Source organism: Propithecus coquereli, unplaced genomic scaffold (genome assembly GCF_000956105.1).
Source record: "Propithecus coquereli isolate 6110/MARCELLA unplaced genomic scaffold, Pcoq_1.0 Scaffold77, whole genome shotgun sequence".
Taxonomy (NCBI): Eukaryota; Metazoa; Chordata; class Mammalia; order Primates; family Indriidae; genus Propithecus; species Propithecus coquereli.
In genome coordinates, this window is record NW_012153840.1 from 5202911 (window position 1) to 5222011 (window position 19101).

Below are 19101 nucleotides of genomic sequence, written 5' to 3' on the forward strand. Positions count from 1 at the left end.
TCTTCTCCAAACCTCACATTCATTTGTTCAGTTCCCTGAATTGCCCTACCCTTCTGCTCTGTTTTCTGCTTTGTGAAATCTTCCCCACCATTTCTTCCTCCATGAAACCTTTCCTGGTCCCTTCCCCTTCGACCTCCCTGTTTTCAAATTAAAGATGACCACGTTTCCTCGCTGGGTTAAGTGGAGACAGCTTGGATGCATTGGAAGAGATTTGAGATGTGGTTTTCGCCAATCCCGTTGTGTTGCATTTGAGGAAACTGAGGCTCATAGAAGTTGAGATAGCTTGCCTGAGGTCCCCCAGGTCTCCTAACATTGCAGTTCTCACTCCCATATTCCTCTGATATCTTGAGTCCTTTCCAGTTTTATAATTACCTGTAAAGTGTAAGTGGCTAGTGATGCTGACCAAAGGATTTAAGAATGTTGGAGACTAAAAGAGATTTTAAAACAAAATGAAAGAAGCAGAATTCTTTTCCTGATCCTATGCAGGTTTCTGATATGGTTTGTTCAGTCAATTCTGTTTAGAGTGAAATTTCTCAATCTTTTTTGCTTTGGGCATATATCCTGAACATGCCTGAGGCAAGTGTTCACCAGAGGTGGCATCAGGAATGATCTGGAGTTATCAGGAGCTAAGGCCCTTCGCCTTTCCCCATGCTTATCTGCCTACTGGAGGCTGTGAGAGCTAGGCCCCCATAGCCCCAAGGCCAGGCAGCCACTCCTGCAGCAGAGGTGAGCAGAAGTGAATCCCCGCCTCACACTTTTCTCCACAAGGCCTCTAGGTCGTTAAGAACAGATTCCTCGGGAGTGAGATCACGGCAGCCAACCCATGGAGGTGTTCCAAATGAAAGAGCACTTTCTAAGCTTTTTGGGCAGCCAACCCATGGAGGTGTTCCAAACGAAAGAGCACTTTCTAAGCTTTTTGCTGCAGCCCTAGGTGGAAAAGTCAAAGTTATGGAGGGCAGGCCTTTTACCAGGTCCTCCCCGTGTGCAGTGAAAGGTGTCAGAAAACCCATCCTAGCTGTTGCCCCACAACCAGTCTCACGTTTATTACCTTTTTCGGTCCCCCTCCCTGCCTTTGACAGTTAGGACTCAGGACTCGGTATATTCTGCATTATTCTTGCTAATAAATGTTTGTGGGAGAGAAGAGCCTGCCTCTGTGTCTCTCTGTGACTGTCCAGGCTCTAACAGCTCTTCACACAGCAGTTCACACAGCCACATGCTGAGGGCAGTGCCTGAGCTCACTGTCAGGGGCCACCGTTCTGGGACACTGCTCCTGCATTGCTGCCCGCTTTGTCTCAAGCTAACAGTTTGTGGGATTTAATCAATGCACCTGCTTCCTGCCCCTAGAGGAAAAGAAATCCCCAGGCCCCGGGCACAGAAACAAGTGGTCCTGACAAAGGAACAGAGGGAGGTTTTCCTGTGGCCACCAGCTATAAAATTTTGAATGGTAGGGTTGGAAGGACCATTAGGAGATCATGCAGCTTTCTGTCCTACCTGCAGAGAGGACCCCAGTGAAAATACGCCACACAGATGAGCTGCTCCTGTGCTCCAAGCCAGCGGTTCTCGAACTGTGGCCCCTGGACCAACAACTTTGGTGTCATATAGAAACTTGTTAGAAATGCACATTCTCAAGCTCCACCCCAGCCCTACTGAATCAGAAACTCAGGAGGTGAGCCCAGCCATCTGAAGGAGCTGTCCAGGGGATTCTGATACATTCAGTAGTTTGAGAACTACTGCCCTAAGCAAACCCCTGGCAGGGCCCAGGAGTGACAGTTTCTAAGTCTGGGTGGCAAGAAACCAACACTGAGCTGCTACTCCCATCACTGAGCTTCAGTAAGTGCATGGGGCGTTATGGCCACCTAGGTCCTTTTGGTCTCAGCTCTGTGTTGAACCAGAGTACTTGTGTTGCTGGCTCTCTTGATCACAAGACAGAGAGACAGTGAAGTTAATATTCCCCGTACCACGTGATGCTAGATAATGTCTCTGAGCACATCTCCTACATGTGGTTCCCTGTAAGCTCAGCCTAGGTTCCTTCAGCACCTTTATCCCCCTGCACACACACATCACCTTATAGCGCAGTGCAGCTCATGTCCCTTGAGGCTTCTGACCTGGGTCACTTGGAACTTGTGCCCTTCTTCTTGATTCCACTTTAAATGCCACTTAAAATATCCTGCAGTATGTCTTTCAGAAAGCAGGAAAAATTAAAGAGTCTTCTAGCTGCATCTTAAGGCTCACATGCAATCAAGGGCTCATATTTGCATAAAGCAGTTTAGTTTCCTTTCATTCAAAAGTGGAGCATGAGATGGCAACATTTTAACAGTCCCTATTGTAGCGCTTCCACACTCCCTGCGTATTGGGGTCTCTTAAGCACCATTCATATTTCAATATCTCGTAGTCCTCCCCAACACTCACGGTGATTGTGCAAAATTCTGAGAATAAGCAGCATCTAGATTTCTGTTAGATGTGACCGTTGTCAAGCCTTTCTTCTGTACAGATTGATTTCATTTGGGTTTCATTTCAGAATGAAACCATTTGTACAATACTTTTAAGAGCCAGTTCTCCGTATAGCCTTGAGCCCAAAATGAATGTCCAGATGTGTCTCTTCAGATTGCTTTCTCTGTAGGCCTGCCAAAGCAAAAGAGCCCAGAATTCATTGGCATAGGAGAGAGGTTATTTAATATTTATGAAGGAGGCCAGATGTTTAGGACATTTCATATCACAGAGTTAGACCGAGTCCCTACCCTTGATAAACTCACTCAGACAAATTATGAGCACCAGGCCAAAAAAACAACAAATAGCCCATTCACTTCTCTATTATATGACCTAGCCCAATGTGCTTTTTATTTAAAAGCTCCCAGTTGGAGGCAGGCCCCAATCACACCAGCTCCTCTGTAGCCCCAGCTAACCCAAGGGGCTAGAGAGGAAGATTGGTAGGTTATAGAGGTGATCTGTGTCGACCTGACCGTATAATTCTTTTCCTTCAGGGGACAGCTCCACCAGCAGTGCTGTGAAAAGTGGACCCTGGTTAATGATGAGACCCAAGCCAAGATGGCCCGGATGGCTGCGGCAGCTGCCTGGGGTTTAGGTAAGGCTTTCCTGGTCGGGGTGGGAAGAGGGAAGCTGGGGGCTTGCATCCAAGGAGCAAGGAGGCACTGTGGCTACAGGTAGACGTGTCAGGTCTACAGCAGTGTAAAAATGGACTGTGTCCACCTACTCCTACGTCCTCCATCTGTCCTTTTAGCTGATTATTTTGTCTATATCTTGTTAGACATGGGTAAAAATGGGTCTTCAGGAGAAAGCCAAGGAAGACAGTGCGCAAGCATCGGAATGGAGATGTAGTGGGTGAGAAAAACACACTCAGCACACTCACACAGAACGCTTCTAACACCAGATGTGTGGGGGTTGTCTCCACACACCAAGCAATTCTCCAGCGGATACCAACTGGGTGTCCAACAATTCGATTCAATTCAATTCTGACACTGTCTACCTGGAAGTAGCATCAGATCCCACATGTGAAGGGCCCATCCCCACAGTGCTGTCACCCCTTAAGATGCCAATCGCCAAGTCCCAGGTTGTGACTTGTGCTTCTGACCGACCGGCTATAAATCAGGGTTCTTTTTGAAATGGGATATAGAATGAAAAAAAGAGGAAAACGTCAGGGTTCCCATAACCCCCCTGAGGTTTGATAACTTGCTAGGATGGCTCACAGAACTCAGGGAAACACTTCACTTATGTTTACTGGTGTATTATAAAGGATACCTATGAACAGGTACATAGGGCAAGGTCTAAAGGGTCGGGAGTACAGGAGTTGGGGTTTGCCGCCACCCTTCCAGCACCTTCAGCAACTTGGAAACTCATCATTCAAGCTTTTATAGCTCTTAATCTTTAGCCTGCCCACCCTTCCTGGAGGTCAGTGGGTGGGGTTGCAAGTTCCAACCCTGTAATCATTTGGTCTTTCTGGTGACCTGTCCCATCCTGAGGCCACCTAGGGTCCTCACTCACCTCATTAGCATAATCAAGTGGGCTCATTATGAATAACAAAAGACACTCCTATCAGTCAGGGTTTTAGATAGCTCTGTGCCAGGCACCAGGGACAAAGACCAAATGTATTCTCAGGTGAGAAGCAATTTGGCAAAAAAAAAAAAAAAAAAAAGACCAAATATATTTCTTATTATACCTAGCAGGATTTGTTTTTATTTGTCTTAAGCAAGTTACTGATTTCTTTTTCTCTCTTATGAATGAAATCTAGAGGTAGAAATTCCCAGCCTGCTATTTTGGCTCCATTGTCATTAGCATTTTTCCATATTTCTGCTTTGCATACTTAGCCTACAGTCTCCATTTTAAAGTCCACCTCATGATCCAACATGGTTGCTGGAGCTCCCCCCGTCATGTCTTTATCCCAAGCAGGAGTAAAGGGAGAAGATAGCTGTCTATCTCCTTTTTATTTCTTAATTTCTATTATAGAACTTTCCCAACATATATAAAAGTGAAAGGAATAGTATAATGAACCCCCATCTGCCCTTCACCTTCTCCAATGAGTATAAACATTTTGACCATTTGACCATTTTATTGTCTCTTCTCCTTGCTGTCCATCACTTGACCACCTCACTCCTACTCCCAGAATATTTTAAAAGAGAGATTTCCTTTTAACCCTACAGACATGTATAGATTTCTGACACTGGGCGCCAGCCAGGAACATTAGTAGCATCTATTCCAGAGATGTCCTTCATAAGAGGGGAAAGGATACCCTGGATGTCCCAGGTGAAACGCTTCACCTATGGAGTCCAGAGGAATGTTATATAACATTCCACCTCTATTCTATCCTTCTGTCCCTCTTGAGTCACAGAGCTTATATCCTTTCCTTTCATGAGCTCTGGGCTAGATCCGGAACATTTTTCAAAAACAAATTACTTCCTGAGGAGTCATCGCTTGCTATTTGCTTGTGCCCAGAGGCATAGAGAATGGATGAGCTGGTAGTCTGGAGTGAAAGGCAGGAAAATGCCTTATAAAATTGGCAGCCCTGCAATTTGCAGCTAATGAAGCTGATATCTTTTCTGCAGGTGGTCTTGGAAAGCCTGGCATTTGATACATGCTCTCCCCACCAGGGAAAGTGAATACCTCCTCCCAGATGCAGTCGTTTCCCCAGTCTAACATGACACAGAGACCACTGTGCTGTGACCTAGCCCATCTTTCTGTTATAACAGAGCCTCTTAAAATATTTATCTCCTCCCTTCTGAGGCAAAGATATTGCCAGAGTGAAACGGGCAATCTATTTGTCTAATCCTGTCCCCTGTCTGTATAATGGCCATTCTCAATTGTTTAGAGGAAAATGTAATTTCCCAACGTACCATTGAACTGTGAGGTGCTTCACTAGTAGGGCAGAAAGCGATTTCATCTCACCTGGAGGAACCTGAGAGAGTTCTCCGGGATAATGAGGCGCTGCATTAAATCCACTTGCAGTGCCGCCTTTGCACTCCCGCGCCTGCCCTCATCTTTCATGATGCTCCCTGGGGTGGCAGTGGAGTCTTGTGTTTGGAAGACAAATGTGGCTTTGTTTTGTTAAATCAATCCCCACAGGGTATAGAGGGTCTGGGCAGGATTTTGGTGCATCCAGCTCAAGTCCATTTGTCTTGTTTGTACCCCAAGCTAAGTGAAAGTAACAATGGCAAGGCCTATTTGAGATGAGCCAGCCAACCACCCTGATGCATTCTGTCTGTCTGTCTGTGTGCCTAGGTCAGTGGGACAGCATGGAAGAGTACACTTGTATGATCCCTCGGGACACCCATGATGGGGCATTTTATAGAGCCGTGCTGGCGCTACATCAGGACCTCTTCTCCTTGGCACAACAGGTAAAAACCTGCCAGCAGAGAAAAGGGTATGTACTCCTAAGCACATGGTGCTTGTGTAAATAGGTTATTGTACTCCTGCCCTGGTGTTTATTTGGCTCTGTGAGCTCTGCCAGCACATCAGCTGGGGCTACTTTTTGTACTTGGGGGACAAATGTGTTCTGAAAGTTACCGTTTCAGTTGCTTTTGGAGTTAGCTTTTTGGATCATCATTACTTCCTTTTTATCACCTTGCCTCAGCATTCCTTGTATTAAAGAGAAGCCGTGAGTTTCACCAAAGGGGAGGATTCGGAGAGCCAGCAATCCCTACTGTGCAGCAGAAATCAGGCACAAGGGTCTCTGGCCATGCAGGCGTGTCACGCATTGATTACCTTCCAAGGAAGCTAGTGCTTATTTGCAAATACTGTGCTAACTTGCAGAATGAAATAATGAGGTAATCACATCCACCTTGTGAAGCACCAGACTGTCTTAGATAAAGTGCCCAGGTAAATGATCTGAGTACTTAAGGGATGGGGACACACTAATTAACCTTAAACATTCAAAAGAGGAGAAGCTCTGCATGAGGGGGTTTTAACTGATGGCACAGCAAAGACTCCAACCACAGTCCCGCAGCCCCGGCTCTGCTTTACACGATGAGAACTGAGATCAGGGCCATCCACAAGAGCTCGTGTTCGCACGGAGAGGATTGGTCATCTCTGCCGATTTCAGAGGCACTCCTTTATGCGGAGGGGGGTGCTTGGAAGCCAGAGCTGACCACCTGGAGCCATTCAGGTGTACGCAGAATCTATTGTCACAAACATGCCCAGCAAGGAAAAGTTAAAAGAAAGTAGATCCCCAAGGATGTCCTCTTTTTTGTTCGTTTGTTTGTTTTTTTTTTTTTCAGACAGAGTCTCACTCTGTTGCCCTGGCTAGAGTGCCGTGGCGTCAGCCTAGCTCACAGCAACCTCAAACTCGTAGGCTCAAGCGATCCTTCTTCCTCAGCCTCCCGAGTAGCTGGGACTACAGGCATGCGCCACCATGCCCGGCTAATTTTTTTCTATATATTTTTAGTTGTCCGATTAATTTCTTTCTAATTTTAGTAGAAATGGGGTCTCGCTCTTGCTCAGGCTGGTCTCGAACACCTGACCTTGAGCGATCCGCCCACCTCGGCCTCCCAGAGTGCTAGGATTACAGGCATGAGCCACCGCGCCCCGCCAAGGATGTCCTCTTGAGATGCTGTTTTACAGTCTACATTCCCTCTCTCTTGCCACCTGAGATTGTGGCTGTTATTTAGGTAGATTTTTTGAAGTTTTGGATGCCATACATTTCTGTCTTATGTGAGAAATTGTATAATGCTCTTCTCTAACCACTCAGATCTGGAAAAAGGTTTCTTCCCTTCTTCAGTGAGTTTCTGTCTTCATCACTGGGATTTAAATGAGCCAGATAACTTTTGCAGTTAGTTGGGAAGCCCTAGAATAGGCTTCAGCTCCCAAGTCCAGAGCACAGCCCCAAGCCTTCTTTGTTTCTCTTCTAGTGCATCGACAAGGCCAGGGACCTGCTGGATGCTGAGCTAACTGCGATGGCAGGAGAGAGCTATAGTCGGGCATACGGGGTGAGTGTCGAATGTTCTGCACATTGTCGTTTTTGAGTCTTATTTCAGTTCTTTTTCCAGAGTGGGCTAGTGAGAACTCACAGGCTACCTGGAACATGCCTGTTTTCTCTGGTCAGCAGATACCCTGACACCAGAAGGAATGATTTAAATTAATCCTGTCTTTTGGATTGTTCATGCAGTAATTAGGTTGGAATGTGATTTGCTTCCATCAGGCCATGGTTTCTTGCCACATGCTGTCCGAGCTGGAGGAGGTTATCCAGTACAAACTTGTCCCTGAGCGACGAGAGATCATCCGCCAGATCTGGTGGGAAAGATTGCAGGTGAGCTTGGGAATGCCCCCGTTCACCCGCCTAACGCCCACCCTGCAGGACCTGGGCCAGTCCTTGTTCTCCCAACCCCCGCCCTTACCCAGCATGCTTTTCCTGCCTCCTTCACCAGTGTGGTGCTCGGTTCACATACAAAGCAGAACACGCAAAGGCTCTTCACTTAAGCTTTAGCTGTGAGAGAATGACCAATTTTCCAGCCTCTTCTTACTCTTCTCTAGGAATAAAAGAATATGTCTTTAATAAGTGATACTTATGGCCAGTCACTTGGGAATCATAACCTCAAAATCAGTGGCTCTCAATGTTAGCAGCACAACAGAATCACTGGGAGAGCTTTTTAAAATCCTGGTGCCCAGGCCATTTCCCAGACCAATTAAATCAAAATTTCTAGGGATAGACCTGGGATCAATATCTTTTTCAGGCTTTCCAGATGATTCCAAAAGCCAAAGCTAAGAACCACCGCTCTCACCACACTTACTGGCCACCTGCATCCAACTTTTTAGACGGGGTTGCCTGATGTTCTCGTTCGCCAGCTCCTACTGTTTATAGTTCCTTAGGTCAGAGTCATCCTGTCGCCTCTATTTAGACTTTTTTCCACTGCATTTTCCCCTTGTAGAGAAACTTTTCCAAGTCCTCCATCAGTATTTTCTTTGTCACATTCTGATCATTTTAGCATGAGTAGCTGTCAATTCCAGATCTGGGAGTCAGCAGTCCTAAGTGTTCTTGGAAAGGGTGACCAGTGCTTTCATTCCTTGAGTAGGTAGGATGGCAAGTTCATCAGCAAAAAAAGAGAGAAAGCCTTTACCACTCCAGAAACCATTTGTCTCCCTGCTTGTCAGAATTGACCCCCTCAATTATAAGCCATTTCCTCTTGGCCAGTCCATACCTAATTCCAAATTCTTGCTCCAGACCAATGGAGGTATATGCTTCCAGGCTTTTCAGTAGGCTGTGACAAAACCTTTTGACTCCAGGCTGCATTCCTGCCTAGGAAGCTCGGGACGCATTCCCCTGGACAGGAAAGAGCAGTGGGCAAAGGAACATCTATGAGTATAGTGGTTTATGGCTCGTAAATGAGCACATACAGTTCTTTTGCATCTTTTATTAGTAATTATGAAATGCCCAGTGAATGTTTTGATGGAAAATTATCTCCTGGGCACCAGAAAGAATTCCACAAAGCAAGTGTTTCCCACTTGACTTGTACACACCCGATTTTTGAAGTGCCTGTAATGGGGTGAAGAGTTTCCACATCAGAGATCTGATGAATCTTCTGAAATTCTAACAAGTAGGACTTGATCCAAATATAGACTTGGAAGGGGGAATGCACTGAATAAGGCCTGGGAGGTGCACGTCTGACTCTACTGGATCCAGGACACTGTCATCACCTTAACCCTTCGTGACTTCCCTATCTTGAGACAACAATATGGTTTTCAGCTTATAGGAGGCCAAATTATTTCAGCATCTGGGAGAAACTAGCCATTGGTGAGAAGTAACCAAAACAATCACCGAATGTCCTTTTTTATGTTTTTCTAACTTTCCAAATCATTGTTCTCACACTTCACGGGATGGAAAAATATGATCCAAAGCTGAAAATAAAGCATTACTCTGTGGTGGAAATTTGGCTCTCGTGGATGGCTTGCTGTCAAATGAACCGCCTAGGCTGGAAAACTGCCATTCTGTGATCAAGTCATGTAAATTACCGTCCCAGCCAGTATCTCCCACAGAGCAGTTTGAGAGGCCAGCCTTACCTGCACCGGGTCTCTGCTTGCCTTGGGTTCTCCAGTCAGGGTCAGACTGCATCCTGTCACGGCTAAAAGCCTGAGATCATTGTGCTAGACCTTTAAGCTTATCCCATGGAGGACAGTTCCATGGGTTCATGGAATTCACTCATGAAGAAATAGATCTTGGGAACCCATCTCGCCCCACTGTGTCCCTGAGTCTTCTTACCAGTGACAGTGAGAAAAGTTCACTTTACTCTTAGCACTCATTTGATATAAAATTAGTTTGGCTTCTTTGATAACAATTAATTTGTTATTTTTTAATTTCAAAGAATTTTAAGTGTAAATTAATGAGGCACTTCCTTCCCCCTCTATACATGTAGTTTTTGATCAAAGGCAAATAGAAATGAAAGAATCTAAGATGGCCAATAGACAGGGTATCCCAAAGTCATAGTGCAAGTTTAGGCTTTAATAACTTCAGAAATATAAATGCTACCAAGTTATAAACAACATCATTTGAAAATGTAATTATTTAAACTTCTACTTAATTCATTTTTTGAATTTTGAATGATATTTTGGGGGGGATGTAGGGGACAAGGTCTCACTCTCTCAGCCCGGCTAGAATACAGTGGCATGATCATAGCTCACCGCAACCTCAAACTCCTGGGCTCAAGGGATCCTCCTGCCTCAGCTTCCAGAGTAGCTAGGACTACAGGTGTGCACCACCGTCCCCAGCTAATTTTTTTTTATTTTTTGTATAGACAGGGTCTCTCCGTGTTGCCCAGGCTGATCTCAAATTCTTGGACTCAAGCTACTTTGGCATCCCAAAGTGCTAGACTTACAGGCATGAGCCACTGTGCCCAGCCTGCATGTTACATTTTCAGTTTAATTTCTTTGTCAGTGATAGTCGTCTTCAACCAGAAAGACTGAAGCAAAATATTAAAGTAAAAAATACATTATTCATAATCCACAAATGAAATTAAAATCATTTAATTCTCATGAGAGCCCTATGAAGTTGATACTATTCTTATTTCACTTTGCAGATCAGTCAGAGAGAAGTTAAGTAACTGCCCAAAGTCACATAGATAATAAGTGGCAGAGGCAAGATTCAAGCTCCCGACCCCATGTCCTACTGTGTCTCGAATTGCTGAGAAGTCCCTAAGAGGAATTTCACTCACAGTGCCCTTAACTTGAGAAAGCTGACATTCCATCAACGAATCTCCTTTTTGTTTCAGAGTGGATTTTGCTGTTGCTTATGGGGGCTTAAGATATAGCAGAGAAGCCAGGTGCTATGGCTCACGCCTGTGATTCTAGCATTTTGGGAGGCTGAAGTGGGAGAATCGCTTGAGGCCAGGAGTTCAAGACCAGCCTGGGCAATAGCAAGACCCTATCTGTACAAAAAATAGAAAAATTAGCATCCCCTGCAGTACCAACTAGAGAGGCTGAGGAAGGGGGATCACTTGAGCCTAGGAGTTTGAGGTCGCAGTGAGCTATAATGATGCCACTGCACTCCAGCCTGGGCAATGGAGTGAGACCCTGTGTCATCAACAACAAAAAAGATATAGCAGAGAATGTATCTGATCCTCACTTCTGAATGTTCTAGGGCTGCCAGCGTATCGTAGAGGACTGGCAGAAAATCCTTATGGTGCGATCCCTTGTGGTCAGCCCTCATGAGGACATGAGAACCTGGCTCAAGTATGCAAGTCTGTGCGGCAAGAGCGGCAGGCTGGTGAGTGACCCCTACCCCCATGAGGGCAGGACATGGTGCCCCTAGGCCAGACGGTTCTGTCTATAACCTAGCCTCTGTTGTTTTTAAGGCTCTTGCTCATAAAACCTTAGTATTGCTCCTGGGAGTTGATCCATCTCGGCAACTTGACCATCCTCTGCCAACAGTTCATCCTCAGGTGACCTATGCCTACATGAAAAACATGTGGAAGAGCGCTCGCAAGGTCTGTATCTGAATCCATCTGGCAACAGACCACCTTCTCCAGAATGCCCCCCTAATCTACTTCTCACTGCCTCCTTAAAGGCCCAAAAGGAAACAATGTTTAAACCGTCTACCTGCAATGTCAGGAGTCTCTTCCTGTTGTGTAGCTGTTTGGTCTGATTTCACAAAGTGAATCATAGTTGAGGAGATGCACATATACCATTGATCAAACCAATGGATATGATCACGATTATATTTATTGGTATCCAGAAAGTGCTGGGCCATAGAAAAGGCATAATTTATGCCCCCTAAGAGAAGATGGGCTGTCAGTACAAAAATACTGTATGTTCAAAAACACAGACTAGAACTTTCACAAGGCCAATTTGCTTTTTTCAGACTTCTGGTCTCCTTTCCTGTCATTAACTTGGATTTAAAAGCAACAACATGGAGGATGTAATGCTGAAACCAGGAGGGAAAGTTATCTTGAAGTCAATGTAGAATTCCTCTTATTTTATTTATAGACAAGCCCTTGAGAAATAGAGGGGGCTCCTGGTTTTTGATTGTTTTTTAAAAAACAGTCTCCCGGATGATGGTGATTAACAAACAGTAGGTCCTGGAGGCAAAATCATCCCTATCATCTTCCTTAGCAAAAGAAGGAGGGAGTCCCAGCTGGCCTTCTCTTCCTATTATTGTCCCCACAGTGGCGCCTGAGATGAGAAAGGAGTAGAACCCAGCCACTGGTGCACCAGCTGTGGAAAGATGTGATAAAATAGAAGTTGTGTCTCTGCTGCAGGCATACTTAGGAGATTCAGAACCAGGCATCCAGAGACTGACGGACTCAGTGTGGCTGTGAATGCCACCCAGAGTGGGACCAACAGCCCTCACCCAGGCACCTGGTCTTTGACTGGGATTTACTTCAACACTAACAACCCAAGTTTCCTTCTCCAAATGTGCAGTTTCGGGATTTGTTTATTTTCATCGCTTTGTTTTATTTTTCAGTCTCTGTGAGCCTCCCAGGCCAGAGCATTTCTGATTCAAAGCCTGACCTCCTACAGGCAAATAGGAAAAACAGAAGGTGCTGGATCTGAATATAGTCTGATTTCCTTCCTATGCAAAGCCTCCAAGTCTTTGAATGTCTTGCAGAAGGAGACTTTTGGGTAATGTCTCAACCAAGGAGTAGCTTCTTTCAACATATGACTACAGCCCAACTTCTTCACGGAGTATGACCCTTTCTTAGTAGCCCAAATTCTGGGAGGTTTAAAAATTAGGAACCTATTTAAAGTTAAGCACTTGGACTTCAAGCCCAGAGCTAAGGATGTCACATCTTCATAGTTGAGGAGCTTCCCAAAGAAAACTGACTACTTAATAATTGTGCTTCTGGACCAGGCCCGGTGGCTCACGCCTATAATCCTAGCACTCTGGGAGGCCAAGGCGGGAGGACTGCTTGAGCTCAGGAATTTGAGATCACCTGACCAAGAGTGAGACCATGTCTCTACTAAAAATAGAAAAATTAGCTAGGCATGGTGATGCCTACCTGTAGTCCCAGCTACTGAGGAGGCTGAGCAAGAGGCTTGCTTGAGCGCAGGAGTTTGAGGTTGCAGTGAGCTATGGTGATGCCACTGCACTCTACCCAGGGCGACAGAGCAAAACTCTGTCTCAAAATAAATAATTAATTAATTAATTGTGCTTCTGAACAAGTCACTCTCTGAGCCTAACTTTCTTCTACTGTAAACAAAGATCTACTCTTTGCCTTGCCTAAGGCAAATGAAATGTTTGGGGAAAAGCAGACCCTGGTATGCTGGAAGGCATCAGGCAGTAGGTATATGTAAAGAGTTTTGCTAGACAAGACACTCCACAGAATCTAGAGTTGGGGTAGTCCTTCCAGGAAGTTTCACTGAACCACGGCCATCATTCTTGCCCACAAACTGCCCATGCAGTCTAGAACCTTAGTGCTACTCCTAGCGAAAACTCTGTGGGCCTGAGAGAAGCTCCTTCCTCTGAATGACTGCTCCTTCATTTGTAAGGGGGAAAGAATCACTTTCCCCCCTCTTCATTTCCTGGGAATGGAGAAAAGAGGTTTTAAATAAAACATTTTCAATTCCTTGAAAATAAGTTGCCTCATGTCATAGAGTAGAAAGATACTGGATTCTTCCATGCTGAATAAACATGATATTGGATTTCAAATCCAAACTAATAGCCAGCTTTGGCAATTTATTTTTGTTCAGCCCCTGGTTAAGTCTACCAGAGTTTAAACTCTGTGTCTGGACTGTTAATGACACATAGCTTAGGAGCTCTGAAAAGCACCTGGCATCAAAGTTCCTAGTTTAGTTCCTGCCTGCTTGATGTATACACCGATCACCCTTACTCATCAGTTACCTTTTCAGTGATTGATCTTTTTAGTACTGCTTCCCAATTCATTTTTCTTTTTTAATCAGGTTTAAGCCTGGTCATTGTAGTTCTCCTAGAAGAAAAACTAAAGGAACATTTATCACTTCCCAGATGTGGGATGCTAATGTGGTTCATTTTTCAACGCCAGTAGTGAATAATGGAACTCTGTGAAGGCAGGTGTGTGAGGGAGACAGGTGTCTGGTTAACTGTTGGAACATCCGTGTGCTGTGCCCCACGCATGGATTAGCTTCCTGATCAATTGTTTGTCACATCATCCTGGCTCTGGGTTAAGCCCTACCTCTTAATGCCAGTAATCCCTTATACTGAAAAGTATCTGAGGTTGGTCCTGGCCCTCAAGCCAGGGTGTTTCATTTTCCTTCAAGGCCATCATCACTGACATGTTCTTATTTAAAAGAAAAGAAAAACACCTCTTATATTATTTACCATAGAAGACCTTTTATTTATTTGAAGTATTGATTTTTTTCCTCTTCTGCAGCAAAAAACACAGCTGCTTTTTCACATTGTCTCATATAATGTGCCCTCTCCCTACGTTAGTGGATTTAGATTTTGCCGTTTTTCCATTTGAGCTTGTGATGTTTGTGCATTCTATCTCCATCCTTGAAGCCCTTTATCTTTTTGTTTTTCTGGGTTTTTCCCCCCCTCTAGAAAAAAACAGAAAAGTTTTTTTCCCTCTTTAAAAAATAGTGTGGACCCCATTTATTAAGGTGCTGGTGTGTCTGGACATGGCAGGCTTGTACAGTACTCCCAGATCTGACTCTATGTCTCTGTTCTTCTCTAGTTTAGCTATCTCTTCCTAACTCGAACGCCTCCTGCTCACTTCATGTAAAATCCTATGGTGTAAATAGATCGAACTGCTTAAGGATGCGCTGAAGATTTTGCTTCCCTGTTCAAATCGATGTCTGCTTAGCTGATGTCTTCTCCCTCTTCCACCTGAGTGCATGAGGAGCTTCACCCCATCTCTGTATTCTTATTTGGGTGCTGAGGGTTCTATCTGATTTTTAAATCTATAGTGTCCAAGGTACCATAGTGCTGTAAACAAATACCAAAGTTTTACTAGCCTGAAACAATCCCCCATAAGCCTAATTTCCCCCAGGGCAACATATTGATAGTGAAGTAAGCAGTTGTTTCAAATTACTTCATATGCATTGTTATATGAGGTAGCCAGGCATGAAACTTACCCAAGGCTTATAAAACTGGTAATTACAGTTGGCAAAAGAGAGCTAAGACTTGAGTTGAATAAATCATGACTCTCTTTGAAAAATCCAGTCCTCTCCAGCATCATGCCCTGGTCGTCTGTCCTATGGGGTCCTCACCCTGTGATCTAGGGTGTTCTGTTCGGAGAGGGGTTGACTCATGTGCCTATCAGACGAACAGTAGTTCCTTTCCTGTGAGTTGGGCCACATGCCAAGGGGCTGTCTGTGCCTTCGTCCTGCTACAGATCGATGCCTTCCAGCACATGCAGCACTTTGTCCAGACCATGCAGCAGCAGGCCCAGCATGCCATCGCTACCGAGGACCAACAGCACAAACAGGAACTGCACAAGCTCATGGCCCGGTGAGATCCCCACTGGCCTGGGACCAGTCACATTCCAGCCCTGCCAACCCAGCAGCTTCTTCAGTGAGGGGGAGTTCAAGGCTCGTTGGGTGGCTGGTTACTAACTTCTCTGCCCTTTTCCAGTAGGGATCCCAGGCAGCCATCAAATCGTGTTGCTCCAAAGTCTCTGCCACTTGCATTCCCAGCCATGTGCTGTTCTCCTCCTGGTGTCTGGCTTTAGAATTAGAATCCTTGTTTTCAAATGCCAGATATGCTACTAGTTTGATGTGTGACTTTACACAAGTTACTTAACCTCTCGGTGCCTCAGTGCCCTCATGGTATAAAAGGGATGGTAAGAGTTCCTATTTCCTAAGGTGATGTGGGGATTGATGGAAAGAGAACAACATCAAGCATTTACAGCAGTAGCTGGAATACAGTAGCAATCAGTAAATGTCAGCTGTTAATATTATCATTACAAAGAGTGGAGGCGAAGGGAAGAGTAAGGGAGAAGGCATATAGCAATCAATAAGAAAAGTAACACTCAACAATTGTCACCCACAAAAACTGGGTTTGGGGTAGATAAGTCCATACAGACGACCTACCTGCACCAGGCACCTGGTTTATGCTATCGTTGAAAGACAACGGTCAAGAAGGAAAGGTGATACCTTAAAAATTTATCCCGAAAGCCCATCTCTTTCCTTCCATACAGTTGAAAATTCTCCTGGTTCCATCACGTTGCCTCCTCAGAAGCAGAGTAAATACCAGAAAGCCTTCAGTGTTCCCCTGAAAGTGGTGGTTCTCTTAGGCGGGCTGTTTTGAGGAGGGAGCAACATGGGGCTTGTTTCTCTCATTTCAGATGCTTCCTGAAACTTGGGGAGTGGCAGCTGAACCTACAGGGCATCAATGAGAGCACAATCCCCAAAGTGCTGCAGTACTACAGTGCCGCAACGGAGCACGACCGCAGCTGGTACAAGGTGACTTGGAGGCAGGGGCACGTGTAAAACCCAGCACCCTGGCAGCCTTGCCTGTGTCCTCCCAGGTGCTAGTAGTTACAGCTGCACTTCTGTGGAAGGGTCTGGTCCTGTGGATTTGCTTCTGGAGTCCCTGGGCCTGTCAGAGGCCCAAGGAGCCTGCATTTCCCTTACAAGTTTAATTGATACGGAAAGATGAATTGATTCTTTTATTTGAGAAATACTTATTACCCCGTTATTCTGTGTATGGCACTGGGGACTGCTGCTGTCTTGTAGACTCTGAGCTACTTGTTTTCCTAGGAGCATCTGGACACATGGTTAGTCTCTGGAACTGTATCTTCCCTTGGGTCATGTGTTCCTGCTCAACGTTTTTCTGATTTCCATCCCTGTCTGCTCCTCCTTAGTTAGGCTAAGACCTTTACTTTCTTTGTTTTTATTGGAAAGATCTGAGTAACATCCTGTTATGTTACAGGAAACTTTTCAAAAATATAAACAGAATTAGAAAACGTATAAAGGATGTGATTGACTGATGGAGGGGTAACTCTTGGAGGTACATATCTTTGGTGAGAAAACACATTCTTTTTTTTTAATATTTCTGAAGGGCCTCCTGGTAATAGCTGCTTGGTGTAGCAGGTGTCATCTATTCTTTCTAGTATCTCCTTAACTTGCTAATACTTTGTGAATTAATCCCTCTAAGACCAAAACTTGCATTTGAAGACCACAGAAGCACTTATAATAAAAATCTTACCCCTGTTTCAGCATGCTTCATTCTGGTCTGAAAAAATGTCCATTTTGTGATAGGAGCAGTATTCTCTCTAGGACAGCTCCATGTCCAAAGCTGGAAAAGTAAATCCAGTAAACCCTTGATTAACTGGAACTTTACTAATCAGATCTATCCCCTAACCAGTGTTAACTTTTCTTTATTCAGCTTTCAGGAAAAAAGCAAATCCCAAGAAAAAAGCTGGTTCTAGGAGCTTTAGTTTTAGTTTTTAAAAGCATTTCCTGGTATAGGTCTCTTTGGTTTTGTGATATCTTCTACCATCAGTGTCGTGGCCCTATGTGCATGCCAGGACTGTTTGTCTTCTCACCTTGACCCCAGGTCAGTGCCAGGAACATAGCAGATATACAAGAGGTACTCGTTGAATAAATCAAGGTATAGGAAAACTAAACCTGTGTCATTGTAGAATTCTTACTCATCAAGTAAAGGTTAATTGTGATCAATCTACTCTTCTTAGTTAGGAGGGTAGACACATTTATGTTAAAGGTTTTTAGTAAGAGATACGAAGGAATTTTCTGATTGTGCAGGAAGTCCAACCATTAGTGGGTTATTTAATGTCCTGCTGTCACTGCAAAGTTACCACACTCTGCCTCATTCTCTCTAAACCAAGCAGTGGCATTCTATAGAGTCCCTGCAGCTCAGAACCTCAGAGGTGGGAGTAGTGCTCCTTTACCCAAATAAGCACAAAGGCTTCTTCCATCAAGCAGTGTCAACACTGGTTCTCTGTCAGGCCACCGGCCAGGTGTGGGGGCCAGTTGGGTGGATGAGGTCCACCTTCCATCATGCTCCTGTGCTCTCAGTGTCTTCCCTTGTCCACTGTCTTATGACCTGTTCAGACTTTTCTCCCCTGAAATAGCATGAGAACTGGCTGCTTGCCCCCGACTCTGCCCTCTTAAATAATCTGTTTTATACAGTTGAAACCCAGCATAGCTCTGCTTTCCTGCAGAGTGAAGTGGGAGTCTGTGGCCTGGCGTGCCTGCTCCTCAGTCATCTGCCCCAGTGCTCAGCTGGCCTCCCTCTCGCTCCTCTCCTGCGCCTACCCCCAGCTCAGTCACATCCGTGGGCCTGTTTCCCGTGGACTACTCTGGGCTTGCTTGTCTTCGGCCTTCTGCTTCCCCTTGCTAAGAAGTGCTCACTGCTGCCCTCTCTCTTGTGTCCTCCGTGCCCATCTGCAGCCCTCTTCCTACCCCAAATCCCCCTTCTCGATGAAGCTTTCCAGATCCCTGTCCCCAGCACTCCTCTTGTCCATCTCTATTGACCCATTGCATTCCGCCTTGCAGAGAATCGAGGTCTTTAGCTATGTAGCTGAGCTTCCTGCAAGACCAGGAGATCCTTTGAGGCAAGGCCTACATCCTGCTCCTCTTGCTGTGCCCCACCCCCGCAGCGCTGGCCACAGTACCTTACATAGTTAATGCGACACGAAATGAATGAGTCATGTTGAATTTAGTAAAATGCCCCATTCCTGAGGTCTCATTGAAGTGCTCTGTTGACTACAGAGAAGAAGAGGCAATCACAGGTCTTCCTCAGCCTTGACCTCATGCTCCTCTAAGCCTTGCTGTTGGTCACAGCCCTGTTGTCTGTCCTTGGCTTTCGCCCCACTCAGGCCTGGCACGCGTGGGCAGTGATGAACTTCGAAGCTGTACTGCACTACAAACATCAGAACCAAGCCCGTGACGAGAAGAAGAAACTGCGTCATACCAGCGGAGCCAATATCACCAATGCCACCACTGCTGCCACCACAGCTGCCACTGCCGCCGCCGCGGCCAGCACCGAGGGCAGCAACAGTGAGAGTGAGGCTGAAAGTGCAGAAAATAGCCCCACGCCTTCTCCTCTGCAGAAGAAGGTCACTGAGGTACCTGTCCCTTCTTCCTCATTAAGAACTGACTAAGGCACCAGGCTTTCTGAGAAATGGATAGTTGTTAAGCTGAAAGGAGCCTCAGGCTTTATCTGAAGTGCCAGATGGAGCTAGAAAATACTGTTTATCTGCCATCCCAGCATTGCTTGAGACAGTG

General features: G+C 45.5%; 1 protein-coding gene across 1 annotated transcript in view; it reads left to right on the forward strand.

Annotated features, from left to right (window-relative positions):
• Window positions 1-19101, forward strand: part of MTOR (mechanistic target of rapamycin (serine/threonine kinase)) — a 140021-nt gene that overhangs the window by 94455 nt on the left and 26465 nt on the right. Inside the window, exons 30-38 of the mRNA XM_012662496.1 lie at window positions 2982-3082; window positions 5731-5846; window positions 7356-7433; window positions 7646-7753; window positions 11075-11200; window positions 11289-11420; window positions 15246-15361; window positions 16197-16314; window positions 18693-18941. Of these exons, the coding sequence (XP_012517950.1) occupies window positions 2982-3082; window positions 5731-5846; window positions 7356-7433; window positions 7646-7753; window positions 11075-11200; window positions 11289-11420; window positions 15246-15361; window positions 16197-16314; window positions 18693-18941 (1144 nt within the window). The remainder of the gene's footprint in view (window positions 1-2981; window positions 3083-5730; window positions 5847-7355; window positions 7434-7645; window positions 7754-11074; window positions 11201-11288; window positions 11421-15245; window positions 15362-16196; window positions 16315-18692; window positions 18942-19101) is intronic.